This window comes from Lycorma delicatula, chromosome 4 (genome assembly GCF_047948215.1).
Source record: "Lycorma delicatula isolate Av1 chromosome 4, ASM4794821v1, whole genome shotgun sequence".
NCBI lineage: Eukaryota > Metazoa > Arthropoda > Insecta > Hemiptera > Fulgoridae > Lycorma > Lycorma delicatula.
Genome location: NC_134458.1, coordinates 50161677 through 50176025, shown reverse-complemented (window position 1 = coordinate 50176025; position 14349 = coordinate 50161677). Strand labels below are relative to the sequence as shown.

The window sequence follows — 14349 nt, the reverse complement described above, 5'->3', positions numbered from 1 at the left end:
AAAAAAAAACAAAAAACAAAAAAAAAACATACTTATTATCTTTATATTAATTGTTAGCTGTAAGATTTTAACATTTATTACAGTAAACTTTAATTTTACGTCGTAGTTTGTGTAATACTCAAAACTATACGATTAACCCATTTAGTGTATCGTTCATCTACTTGTATAAATAATTAATGTAAAAATTACATGTTGTTTTTGTTGTTGAAAATTTAATATTTGACCTATTTCTTTCGATAAGGATTTTTTTTTCAACGACACGCTAATAACTTACCAAAAGTGTTGAAAAATAAAACGATATTTAACGTGTTGCAAAATTGTTTAATTTGGGATCATATCAATCCAGCAGTGGTTGGACTTGCCAATCTACTATTTGTTTTTTTTCTAATTATTGAAACACACAGTAAATACAATTTTTAAATAACCAAACCGTAACTTATATAAATAACAATGAAAAACACGCTCGTTAATCGGTACACAGAACACAGAAACGTTAAACTCTATATGAATAGTACAATTAATATTCATATTCATTTCGAACGCCACACGACTATCACAGAAAAAGATCACGCGGAGTAGAGCTGTCTTATCCATAATTTTAATATTGTAAAGATTATATATAATTATAAAATTTCTTGTGCGAGTAGGAAAATGTTAACCCTCTTCGCTACTCCAATACAAATCCTTGTCAACCGTACGACAAACTGCGTTTTGTTATATGTAATGCAGAATACAACTCGAATAAAAACTCGAAATTAACAACTCGAAATTAACATGTCAATTTTTATTGGGACTTAACCACCCGTTTAAGTAAAAAAAAAAAGTTATTTTCTATAATAACACAGATATATCCTTAATACTATGAAAAAGAAGTGAATTTCTTTGTGTGCACACTTGTTAAGATTACCGCAGGATAGGATTACTAAGAGAATTAATGATCGATTTTGGTCTTTAAAAAATCCGCCATTATGGATCAAAGAAATTAAAGAAGACATGCAAGAATTAAATTTGACTTACGAAGATTTACTTAATAAATCCGAAAAATAAAAATTTGTTATTAAAGATCCGAATACCAACTTTAAAGTAAGAACTTTTAATATACAAAAAGGGTTTATTCAGAAGAGGATCGTAAACCAAGATCATTAAGAATGACTAAATATTGGGAGAAAGTAAAAGCTAAGAACTTAAAGGCCAAAAGATCGCCAAAAAAGACTTGAATTATTCTGACTAAAGTGGTCCTTTGCGGCCTTAAAAGTAAAAAAAAAAAAAAAAAAACAGATATAACTCTTAAATACGAAATATGAAAATTTCGCAAAAGACACTAAGATTTTTAACATAATTCTTATGTTAAAAACCAAAAAAAAGGAAAACGTTAACTTCAATAAAAGCGAGAACTATTAGGTAAAAACATGAAAAGAAACGTTTATCCACTTATCAGGTATACTTTAAAAAAAAAAATAATCACTCAATGGTTTACAACAGATGCCACTAGAGGTTAAAGTTGATGTAAACATAACTGTTCAGTGTAATTCGGTTGCCAGATCAATCCTAACCTAACCTGAGAAGACTCGACCTGATCACATGTTGCTATTTCACAGCTTTGATCTTGCTACTAATCACTTATCGGTAATGATTTATTCTTTAGTAATGATTCAGTAATTGTCTTCCAAACCCGGTAGGTACAATACAATCGATAAAATTGGCAATTTTTATTACACAAAATGTAGCAAATAATTCAGTAAATTAATTTTAAATGACGTAGTTGTATTTAAACATAAATATTATAGACTGATTTTTATAACGTTTGCGTAAAAGATTTTGCATAAAAGACGATACTTTTAAGTTTGTTTATCGCTTTTAAAAATTTGTATTTATTTGAAAGGATTTTTTTAATACAAAAACCTTCCTTTCAGAGCTCTGGTGATATTGAAGGTTTTATTATAGTTGACGATAACCCACGAAATCCATAACCAGCGTATAAAAATAATAAGTAATGATACTTTACTTTAATATTTAGATAATTACACCGATTTCGTAACCAATAGAATATAATGTGTTCGAAATCTCTACTAATTAGCGTTGCCGAGGTATCATACCTTTATAAAAAATGTAATAATATAATTCCTAATGATTTGAGCCTAGGTAGAGTCAGTGTTTCTTAAAAAATTATAAGAAATAACACTTTCATTAATATTTGATTATTTTGTTTTAAATTTTATGATTTTGGTTATGATCAGCCAAAATCAAGGCTTTTGGAATCAGAGCTCTAAAAATAAGCTATTTTTCGGAGTTATGTTAAAAAATCTTAAATAAATCGTATATAAAATTTTTAAAGGCACTTAAGAGACGCAAAGTTAACAGGCTAAATCTTTATGTATACTATATGAAAATCTAATAGACCATCATTTCATATATCTTAAAACTCGACCGTACATAATATTTAATAGGACTTTAACGTAATAGATAAGTCGTTATTTTCCGGATTTCCGGAACTAGAATTACGGGGGTAAAAATACCCAGATAGCAGTATAGTTTTTGTTTATTTACAGATACTTAACTTTCTCAGTTCTTTATAAATCTTTCCAGCAACGGAAATATTGAAGATTAGTATCACGGTTTTTTTTATGGTGGAAGGGTGTGTCCATAAGTAAAAAAACACAGTTTCGTGTCAACTTCTTGAATCAAGTGATAATAAAAGTGAATGGTACCGGATGTATACGTATCGAGATATATCAGGGTACAATTGACGATAAGTCTTAAGGGTCACGAAAAAGTTAAATTAAAAGTAAATAAATAATTTTGATTGATACAAAAATTATAAATAAAATAAAATATCTTTAAACAATTTTTTTAACAATTAAGACAATAATTATTTACAAAATAAAAACAGATTTCGTAAAAAATAATAATGGCGTATAAATAATTAAAATTAAAATTTATATACTAATTTACTCAATGTATTTGTTTGTTTATTCATTGCGCAAAAGAAAAAACGTTGTTTGCAGGTTTCGTCGTAGGCTACTAAAATTTGACTCTTAGGCATACAAAAACCACACTGCAAGCGTTATAAACATTTGACTTATTTATAGTAAGGGTTATAAAAAAAAACACACTGCAAGCGTTATAAACATTTGACTTATTTATAGTAAGGGTTATAACGCTTGCAGTGTGGTTTCTTTTATAACCCTTACTATAAATAAGTCAAATGTTTATAACGCTTGCAGTGTGGTGTTTTTTATAACCCTTACTATAAATAAGTCAAATAATTTATAACGCCTTTCAAAAGGTAATATTATGCCTTTGTTTATAGTAAATTTTTGTTTATAATGTATATGTTTAATTAAATGTATTAAAAAATTAACAAAAAAAATTCGGATGATATTAAATTTAATTTGAATTGGGAAACATTAACAAAAATGCTGAAAGAACTTTTAACTTATTTGGCAGAGTTACTGTTGCGTCTTTTTGGTTGATAATTAGCCAAGGGAAACCAATGCTTGTGAATTGATCACAATGTAATCCTTATTAGGATAATTAAATTATTATCCATTAATAGGTATAAAAAAGAATAATAATTTTCTATAAATTTAATTACATTGAATTAATTTATAAAAAAATTGACCCGACGGTTTAAATAATTCACGTAATTTTATCTAGTGTTATCAGTTAGTATAATATAATATATATTTTGTTATCGTGATCAATCATTTTACTGGTTTTTTGGTGTATTACCCGATCCTTTCTATTCTACACTAATCTGTTATATCCAAGATATTTAATTCGTACTAATTTTCTAAATTAGTTGTTTATATATTCTACATTTTTCCCCTTACAATTTTTATCCTAAACACAATCTATATTACGGGTTATTAATAATTCTGTATGATGCTCTAATCTAATCCATCTTTTTACAAGATCTTTTTCACAAATCTCTTTCGCTAATTCATTTCAAAATTTCTTCATTTCGAGTTCATCAACAAAGTTAATCTTCAAAATACTTCTGTAACATTATTATGTTTCATTCTTACTTTTCTTTTAATATAAGTATTTCTTTAAAAAAAATTATGCATATCTTAATACAATAAAATATTAATTATTCACATATCGATCATCCGAATTACAGGTAATCTGATCATGTTACTGTGAACAAAAAAAGAAACATTTATAATGATAATTTTAGGTTGTGGATATCAGATAAGGCCATCATCCTTGTGGCCTTCTGTAGTGCAGTTTGATTAGTTACTTGACCGGTTAAACCGACAGTTTACCGTTCTGGGTTTTACGTTCAGATAACTTGTGACAGAAACGTTTGTATACTATTTATATAATTTATAATTTATAAATAGTTCTAATATAGGAATAGAAAACGGATAACAAAACATTTAATAATAAGAAATGGTTTAGTAATATAGAGTTAGATTTAAGGAAGTGTTGTGTTTGGAATTTTTTGTACGGATGTGAAACATGGACGCTAACAGAATAAGATACATTTCTAAGTATATCAGTTAATTTTGGGGTTCTAGATCAACAGTTTTTCAGTTAACGACTGTTTTCCTAGTACTAGCTACAAGTTAAAAATTGTTATTATTATTATTATAAACTAAATAACATTTGTATAGTAATTTTAAAGATAATTATGAGGTATTTTAATGAAGATACAATGGGTAAAAGGTAGTGTTCAGTGAAAACTTATTTTAAAGTAATTACTACAATAAATGCTGCGTAGAAGAAAAATATACTTAACCGCGTAATAACATACACTACATCGTGCACTAAAATAGAAATAAACAATACAGAAAGAAGACAACCAGTCCAAAAATAATTTTCTCTGCAAATTACTCTAAATCGTCCACACTAATTCGAAATTTTTAATGTCATTTTATTTAAAAATATAAATTTATCCCCGATAGAAAAATAATTACTTTTAATCACTACATACATTTTTTTTACTCATTTTATGAAAACTTACATGTGTTTTTTTCAAATTTAGAAAACAACTGTTTCTAACTGAAATAGATATTATGTAAATAATGATCGATAAGGCTGAAAAACTAGTGATTCGAAAACAGGAGATTGTTTGAGAAAAATTAGAAAAGATCAGTTATTGTGTTTTAATTAGGCATAGTTTTAGATTTTCTTTTCTTATTTCCCAAGGGCATAAATATTTATTAGGCTAAAAAATAGTCAATAAATGGTAATATTATTTGATTTTTTTTTGAAAATGAGAGTAATGAAATAAAATTATAAACTTAAAATTAACAGAACCATCACTGAGAAATGATAGGATATAATAATCGTATGTTTATTTTTTATCGTAATTATAAAGCGAGGTATTAACCTTTAAAATTATCGGCAAAGATATTATATGAATATTTTTATATAGAAATTAGATTTTCTTGTAGCAGTTACAGATCTAAGTATCAGAGTAAAACTATTAAAAATATATAAATTAATATAACGTTATAAAGCAACCAAACACAAACAGTAAGATAACTAGGAGGGAAAAGAATTTAAGTTTTGTTGTAAAAGAATTTTTAAATTTAAATGAAAAGTTAAAATAAAATTTTAAACTAGCCAGAAAAGTTTTTAGTAAAATAAGGTTGGCTCTGAAAACATTTGTACCCACAATCTCGGGTTAATAATGCTTGGACATACAAAATCAATTTGTAAACGATATTGTTATAGGCTTAATTCAGTTTATCACGTTTATTTCATTGGTCGAAACTGAACGGAACGCAAGGATAGCGGGAGAATTTGTACCTCCTTGTTCGCAGACCCTGGACAAATGTCCCTTGCTGCTGCGTTTTTCGCCTATCCGGCGGGTCATTATTTATTTAGTGGCAGTTATAGATTATGATTATAGATTATATAGATATGGATAATGATTTATGATAATAGCAATAATAACAATAAACGTTTAGTTGGAACCTATACCTAGATCCCTACCACAATGTTGCGCAATTGCTGTTCAGAATTAATGTTTATATAGATATTAAACAGTATGTATATTTTTTTCTGTAGGTGATATAAGGCATTACTTACAAACTAAGTATGAATATTTATATTAAATCTGGATAAAATTAACAATAAGATGAAAAAACAAACAGTAGAAGTACCACCCACTAACGTGAAATAACCCTAATAAACAAGAAACAGAAAAATAAATAAACTCGCCTGTGTTACTATTTAGTAAAAATTGCTATTTTTTTCTTAACTGTATATTGATTTTTCATAAAATAAAATAAAAACAAGTATAGGCCAATGTGTCCTGCTTAAAAATAATTTTAGGACTTATAAAAGGCCTTGTTTTTATCTTTTTCATAATTTAAGAAAAATAACACTAAGAAATAAAGTAGTATCATTACAAAGTAAATTGATGTAATTAAAAAAAAATTAATAGAAGGGACTTTTAGAACAATTTTTCTCCACAAAATTGTTTGTGGAGAAAATTATTATTATTAAATAATTATTATTATTATTTATTATTAAAAATATTTGTTATTATTATAATAGACAAATTATGTTATTAAGTCAAAGAAATTGCCTTTTAACTAGTAAACTGTTTTACTGAAGAGGAAGGAACTGGCCACTAATCTTAACATAATTATTGTTGACCTAGAACACCTCTCCAGTGCTGTTTGAACATCGCGTAGCAACTGACAGTTAGTACTCATAGATAAAGATTTTGCTAATTTTCGGTATGTGAATAAATTATGTATAGTATAAACATTTTTATTATAACAGTAAATTATATAATTATCACACCGAATAAAAAAAATAAATTGGAATTGAATTAGTATACATGTTGGTTATACGTTTTGTAAATACTTGCAATCGTATTTTAAGTGCTGACAGACTACGAAACTACATATTTCTAATAATTAATATACACTGTATTAAGTTATGTTATTGTTTACACAATTACACTATTTATAAACACCTTCTTAACACAAATATACGATCGATGTATAAGTTATTTGAAAATTAATCCGTTTTACATACACATAAATTTTCACTCAACGTAGAGCTAATCTCGAACTGAACTTACTAGTAAATTTATTTATTTGAAAATTTATCGACGTTTGAATTTTCAGTATGTATGTATGTTATTTACCTGAATAAAATATACAGGTTTTATGTCTTAATGAGTTGATTAAATCCTTAAATGAAAATTGTCTTGAGCAGGTAATAGTTTACAGTATCATTAACGAATTTTACTGCGAAATAATTATAACAAAAAAAAAACATAGAATTTTTAAAACACAAAATGCAAAAGTTTTATTAAAAACAAACAATAAATAAACAAACGCACAAATATAATCTTAAAAACGGATAAATAAATATAGCATATGAGTATTATTTTATGAAGTCATCACCTGATTGCAGTCAGCTGACTGAATAACGCGTCTGATGCTACTCGATTTGTGGTTTCAGTCCTAACGACAATCACTAACTAACAGAAATCTCCTGTTCCGTGTACTGTAGTCTTTCAAATGCGCGACCTTTCTTTGAGTTCAGTAAGATTCGAGCCCCGAAACGACAACACTCACAAAGCGAATTTGAAAACAAAGCACCACCGCACTTTTTTGGCAAAACGACAAATACGTTTTATTTTTAACCGTGATTCTGAACGTTCACTACCGCCACAGTTCCCGATGAAAACTATCGTATATGAGATCGGATTAATTTTGTAATGCGCAGTTTCCGTCAGGGACATGGAAGCGTCAAAACAGTTCCTCGTGTAATTTTTATTACGTTGTTTAAAGAATAATAACAACAAAAGAAGAAAGCTTTATTCTTAGTACGACACAATGCAATTCACTAAATTTAAATCCTATTCGTTGTTTGTTAACTCTTTTTTTCTAGAACGCTTTTATTATAAACTAAAACTTACGTGTCACCATCACCAAAAGAATGTTTAAAAATCATTGAAAAGTATTATTTAAAAAAATATGTATTATACTATTAACTTTTTTTTTATAGAACAATACAATAGAAAAATATGTTGAATGTAATAAATAAAATATATCATCATTACTTAAATATTTATTATGTCTGTGTATATATCTAAATAAAGTATTATATCTTGCTGGTCAACTAGTTATAATTTTTAGGACACAAAGATGGATTGTCAGATTCATTGTTTAGTGTTGGTAAATATGAATCTGTTGACGGACCTTAAGTTAAAAAAATTTGACTTTTCGTGCACTTTTATCTTACCAATGTGTTACCGTTGTCGAAACATAATAAAAAAATTGTTAAATAATATCGATCTGTAATAATATGTTTCTAACGTGTCAGGAAAAAGAATGATTTTTTCCTAACATAAAACTCCGGCCTACTAATAAATGCCTTGTGCTTTCTTGGACGTTTTTTATTTATGTTTATATATATGTAAATCACATAAACTGTTACATTAAAGTCATAAACGATTATATATTTAAATTTTATTTAATAAACAGTATCCAAAGATCTTCGGAAAATTTATTCAAAACCAAATTTAAATACAGAATTTATTATTTTAAAAAACATTCTCTGACGATGAGTTTTTAAATAGTACAAACTATACAAAAGTGCATTTCTACATCTCGTTTTACCAGTACTAAAATATATTTACACCCAAGTGAATACATTTAAATTATAAATACTTTTTGAGCTGTTTTGCGTCCTGTACTTTAATTTATCTTATAATCTTCTCATATCTGCATCACTAATTAATTAATATAATTACTGTTTTCATACATAAATTTGAATTATAACACATATTTTTTTTATTTACTTACCTTTTATTCTGTTATCCAGATTTCATAGGGATTTCCTTCGATCCTTCCAACCGCAAGAAAATGCAAGAGCAATTAATTTTGATACTTGTGGAATAACAAATTTACTCATTCTTGATTTGTGATCTTTATAATGTACAATTATTATTTTGTTTATTAAGTAAAATTTAACTTTTTTTTTCAAAATTTATATATAAAAATGTTAACAATAGATGAATAACAACAAATTTTATTAAAAAATTAAGTATTTTTAATACTGATGATGAAGAAAAATTTCAACAATCTTTAATTTATTGGAGTTTTATTTAGTTTTATTGACAATGACATTTTTTAGTCATCTGCTCTTAGATAGGTCCTTTGCACCATGACAATTCCATTTTCTTCCATTTCAAGCTAAAATTTTGAATTATTGATAGTTCGATCCATTTCCAGTTAGATTGTCTAGAATTTTTGCTATTATTCAACTTCTTTTCTTTGCACTTTCTAGTAGTGTCTAAATCAGTTACTTCTCTTACCATGGCTTGTCCAAGCCGATTATTTTTCCTACTCTGAATTGTTATAATAAAGCTTTTATTCTTTGTCCATTTTTTATAGTACACAATATACTATAGTATAGTCCCTTTTCGTGCCATAGTGTATCAATCGGCAAAACTTTCTATAAAAAGTGAATTATCATCATATTCGTTGATAATCCGTTAAAATATGACACAAGTCCGGCAATGATTGAAATAAAATACACATATAATTACATTATTTTTTTTTGTTTCTGGTTTAATTTGGTCGTTGGGTTTAATTAACGTTACTGTTTTTTTTTATCTTCAGCTTAGTCTGGACAAGACGAACAATTAGGTTTTAATTAGGTTGACAATATGTTTCATGAGACAAGACTATGGCAAATACGTATGAAGATGGAGTATGAAAAATATAAACAAAGATATACTTAAACATAGAAACATAGAAAAATAAATTATTTAATAAGTATTTTACAAAAGAAAAAGGAATAAACAATAATTAAATATGCACAAAAAATATTAGTTTTTTAGCTTCATAGTCTCTCGTTGTGTGTAGTCTCTTGCAGTCTACTTTGTGCAAATAATACGGCGTCATGAATCGTTGGAAAGCATGTGAAAAGACCACTGTCAAAAATTTTACAAGATTTAAGTGTATCGTGCACGGGACCTGTAACAAAAAAAATCGATTAATTTTAAGTTATACGTTTAAAAATAAATAATTATAAATGAACTACACTAAATTTCTTCTCAAGATTTTTGACTTTAGTTTTACCTTTAAAAAGGAAAAAAATTCGTTAAAACAACAATTATTAAAATTCGTCTGAGATTTATTCAAAACAATTTTTATATTATCTAAAGGCAAAGATAATGTCGACTATCTCTAACTGCGAAGTTTTTCAGTTCTAGGATAGCTTCGGTATTTTTGAGACTACATACTCAACAACCAAGAGCAGGTGCTAACTTTTAAAGCTGCCAAAACGGGGTGGAGATTAAATTTCGTAATGAGTTTAAAATACACTATTTTAATATAATAAGTAAAACGAAAACTTAGTAAATAAAATGTGTGTATTGTGTTCTATTTCTTTACGATGCTTGTATGAACTGAACAGTTTTGTTTTTAATTTTTATTCGTTAGATTAAAAAAAGTACTCAATATGATTTATTTCACCTTTTTTCGTCTTCTGCCTTTAATAAATCTGTACAGGGCTGTAGAGAAATTTGCAGATATCGTATCCAGTAGCGAAAACTTTTATACGATACTTTATTAACCTGTTAAACGAACGAAATGGAACTAGAATGTGAGTTCTGGTATTTTTGGCTTTTTGAAGTCGCATATTCTACTTTTAGCTAGTGATGAACGAATAAATACGTCATAAAATGTTCACGCTATAGAAAGCATTCGTAATAATATTTAAATGAAAGGATTGACTTGAAACAGGCTATTTGCAAAGAATGAGAGGTGGTAAATGGGCCAAGCTGCCGTAGAAGTGGATGTTTTGTTATCAGGGAAAGTAAAACCAATTGAGGTCGACGTAGACGGGTCTTGTTAGAGAAAAACTGATTACAACAGGGAAGATCGTCTGTTACACGAATTTATTATGTCGGAAATGAGATCATCAAATGTAAAAGTCAATCAAGTTTTTTCGTTTAATGTGTGTATGTTTTTAAATTAAAAAAAAATCTTGTGATCCTTCTGAGGGTTATAATCAAACCTTTAGAAAACTGCCGGTTACTACTCGTAATATTCAACACGGCCATTCTAAACTACAGGTCCAACAACTAATTAAAAGTTTGATCTCAGATTGAATGTTGTCATCTCTAGACTTAAATATAAAATATCTCTCTATAGACGATTTAAATTTCTTTCATTTTCAATCATTAAAAAGATTTAAAATTAAATACATATACGTAATTCATTATGCAAATGATTCAAAATTTATCTTCGTACACACCTATTTTTATTCCTTATATTTAAAAAAAGGGATCAGATTTAAAAAAAAAATTAAATAATTAAAAAATGTAAAGATTTCTGAAACTCAAAATTCATTAGTTTATTTTAACCGGTTGATATTATAACGAGTTAGGTGAAAAGGTTTACAGAGCAGAAAGTTTAGTCCAGTTTTGTTCAACTAAGGGTCATTTTATACTGAACTACGGTTGTACCATTCCATATATAATAAAAAAATGAGTCGATAAACATTTTCTATTTTTGTGTCATTATATAGATTTTAAGGATTTTCCTTTGTAAAAACAAATTTGGTTGGAATATAATTATAACAGCTGAAAGGAATTTTTTTTTCACTTTTAGCAGGACATCTACAAAACTGCATATTATAAAAGACTACACATTTCCTTCCACAGTTTTAGAGAAAGAAATTTTTCATATAAAGATACCTCATTTTTTAAAATTTGCTGTCAATTTTTTAGACTTGATAATGAAAGATGAACAAGAAGTTTTATAAAATGTACAAAAACACGAAACTAATGCAACAGCGTGCAGCTCTCGGCAGTTACTACCGGATAAATGAAATAAAATATAACCCCCTAACGTTTTAATCCTCATTATTATCTTTCAAGTAGATTCCTTCGTTTCTTAACTATAAAAATACTATTATGATTAACCTGTTTTACGACTTCAAATAATTGATTCCGTTGATTGTAGAGAACTCCACTTCATTGTATTACACAAGTTAAAATTTTAAGGTGAAAGAAAATTGAAAAGGTAAACATATAAAGAGTGATTTTTTTCAAGTTTTTGTTTGAAATTTGAATCGTGTAGCTCGATAAAAAAGGTTATTTCAGCTTTATTTTAAAGTTTATTGTTTCGTTCTTTTTTTGAATTCTTTTCTGAAAAATTAATTCGAAATGCACCTAAAACTACAATATTTTTGCTTCTAACTCACTTTTAAGACGATTTATTCTTCTCCTACTGAGCGGAAACAGTGAATATAATTCATTGCTTTCTACAAAAAGGGGTTCAATGGCTAACTTCTAACTTTATTATGGCTGTGATGTATGTAAAGCATTTGAAGTACAAAAAACTCTAATTAGTGTTCTTTACTCTAATTGTGTTGCTTTCTCTAAGAGTAATGCTGTTTATTATACAGCCAGTCCCTGGTAAACAGAGTGAAGGTATCATATGTACGAATGGCTATCGACTGCATTTCGTGAGATTAGCATGCCGATATGTAGCAGTATATTAGATTCAGTCAAGAAGGCAACGATAAAGCACTTAATTCTTCACTCTCCTTTGTAAATCTGGTATGAGGTGCTTGTTTTTCTTGGGAATGGATTCGCTATTTTTGTGAGTGCCTTTGTCCTAGGTCAGGTCGCCAGCAACCTATTTTTTCAGTAAGGTAATAGGGAACATTATCCGAAAGAAGACCCTGGAAGAAGTGGAAGATTGGTGAGGGGTGTTGGCGTTAGGGCAGGGAGGACAGCCCCGTTCAGGAGGAGTTGGATGCTCCGGCGTCCCACCTTCAATGATTGAACGGGGACTCCTGGGGTCCTTAGGCGGGGAAAAGAAAGACCGAGACCCGGTCCGGGGTCCCGGATAAGAGGCAGGCGCTTATTAAAAGATCGAGAACCAGCCACTGGGGGGTGCTGTCAGGAGTGGCATAGCCGGGTCTGGCATGGCCTCCCAGAGAAGTAGAGGCAACTGGCACCCTCAAGGCCGCGTTATACGGGATCGTGGATCGGGCCTTGAGGCGAAGGGAGAAAAAAAAGGTTGCCAGCAACAGTATGGCGATTGGTTACGGCATCCGACATAGATATACAACTTAATTTTTACCTTTAAGAAATTGTCTAATTTTTTTTTTTTAATCTTGTGAAGTGTAAATATATACATGATGTACATTTAATTTATTTTTACATTCATATTACTAAGTACATTACGAAAAATTTAAAACACAGGTAACATCACATACCGTAAAATCTTAGCAATGATAAAAATATTTTGGTTTAACGTCTATATATATTTGTATATATTTTTTAATCGTAACATAAAACAAATATAATTTTTTTTTCAAAAATGTTGAAATACAATGTTTTTATGAAATTTTGCAGACAGTTTGGTGAGAAATGAATAAAATTTTCAAGAAAGGTTATATATAAAATTTAAAAAAAATGTTGGTTTTGATTGCGTTTTATTTTTTATTAAATCTATTTTTTCAAAACTACAGCGGAATGTATCTTTTTATAAATAAAAGGAAAAAAAATGAAAGCCAAAACAGATTGAATGTGGTTGAATAGTTTCGTTATCTTTTACAGAACAAGGATAATCTTAAACTTATATTTTTGTATCTTAAAAGAAAACATTTTTTTAATTAAATTTTTTTTTAGAGCCACAGCGGCAGAAACTTTATCAAAATTAAAAACAGATGTTAAAAGATAAATTAAAAAACTCGAATTAGTTAATTAAAGGAAATATTTACTTAATTATAGGAATCATATTAAAATTAACTGTAAAAGAGTTATGAAAATTTAAAATTACGATCTGGATTGTTTCGAAGTTACCGATATTCAAACTGGTATATTCCAAGCTAAATTAGGAAATCGAGGAAACAAATTATTTTAATTCAGAATAACGTCAGTTTATTACGGTAAAACTAAATACACCGATGCTTATAATACAAATTAAAATTTTTTTTAACCCGCAAACGTTGAACTGCAATTTATGACCGAGTTATGAACCGGAAGTTGCTCTTAAAATAATCTACACGTTAACTGAATATTTTAATACCGAAGCTGTCCATAAATTTCAGAAAGGAGGTCATTCCTACGCAAGGACATCTATGAAAAAGTTACGTGTAAAATATGCTATATTCTTCACATTTATATATACTCGTATATATATAACAAACTAAAATTCATAAAGAGTTATAATAGTTATAAATAAATTAATTTTAAAAAAAAATTAAAACAATGGTTTTCTTTTAAAAAGAAAACCATTGCGTGCTCATCAAATATTACTTTGTCTAATCATTTTAATTTATGTTCACATTTTTACCTTTATGAATTCTCACAGAACACCTATTCGAATTCTTCAGTTATATTTT

At 27.9% G+C, this 14349-nt stretch overlaps 2 protein-coding genes across 10 annotated transcripts in view; both read right to left on the bottom strand.

Annotated features, from left to right (window-relative positions):
- LOC142323376 (ankyrin repeat and SOCS box protein 16-like) overlaps positions 1–8922 on the bottom strand; it is a 44654-nt gene extending 35732 nt beyond the window's left edge. The window contains exon 1 of one of the 3 annotated variants that reach the window (XM_075362927.1): positions 8784–8922. The gene's annotated coding sequence lies outside the window, so the exon portion shown is untranslated. Of the gene's footprint in view, positions 1–7114; positions 7134–7376; positions 7556–8783 lie in introns of those variants that run through there. The other 2 variants (XM_075362926.1, XM_075362928.1) reach the window with 2 other exon arrangements.
- Positions 8923–9717: 795 nt separating this feature from the next.
- Positions 9718–14349, bottom strand: part of Prestin (solute carrier family 26 member prestin) — a 168945-nt gene continuing 164313 nt past the window's right edge. For all 7 annotated transcript variants that reach the window (XM_075362923.1, XM_075362918.1, XM_075362917.1 and 4 more), the window contains one exon: positions 9718–9959. In XM_075362923.1, the coding sequence (XP_075219038.1) occupies positions 9826–9959 (134 nt within the window). In that variant the 3' untranslated portion in view covers positions 9718–9825. The remainder of the gene's footprint in view (positions 9960–14349) is intronic.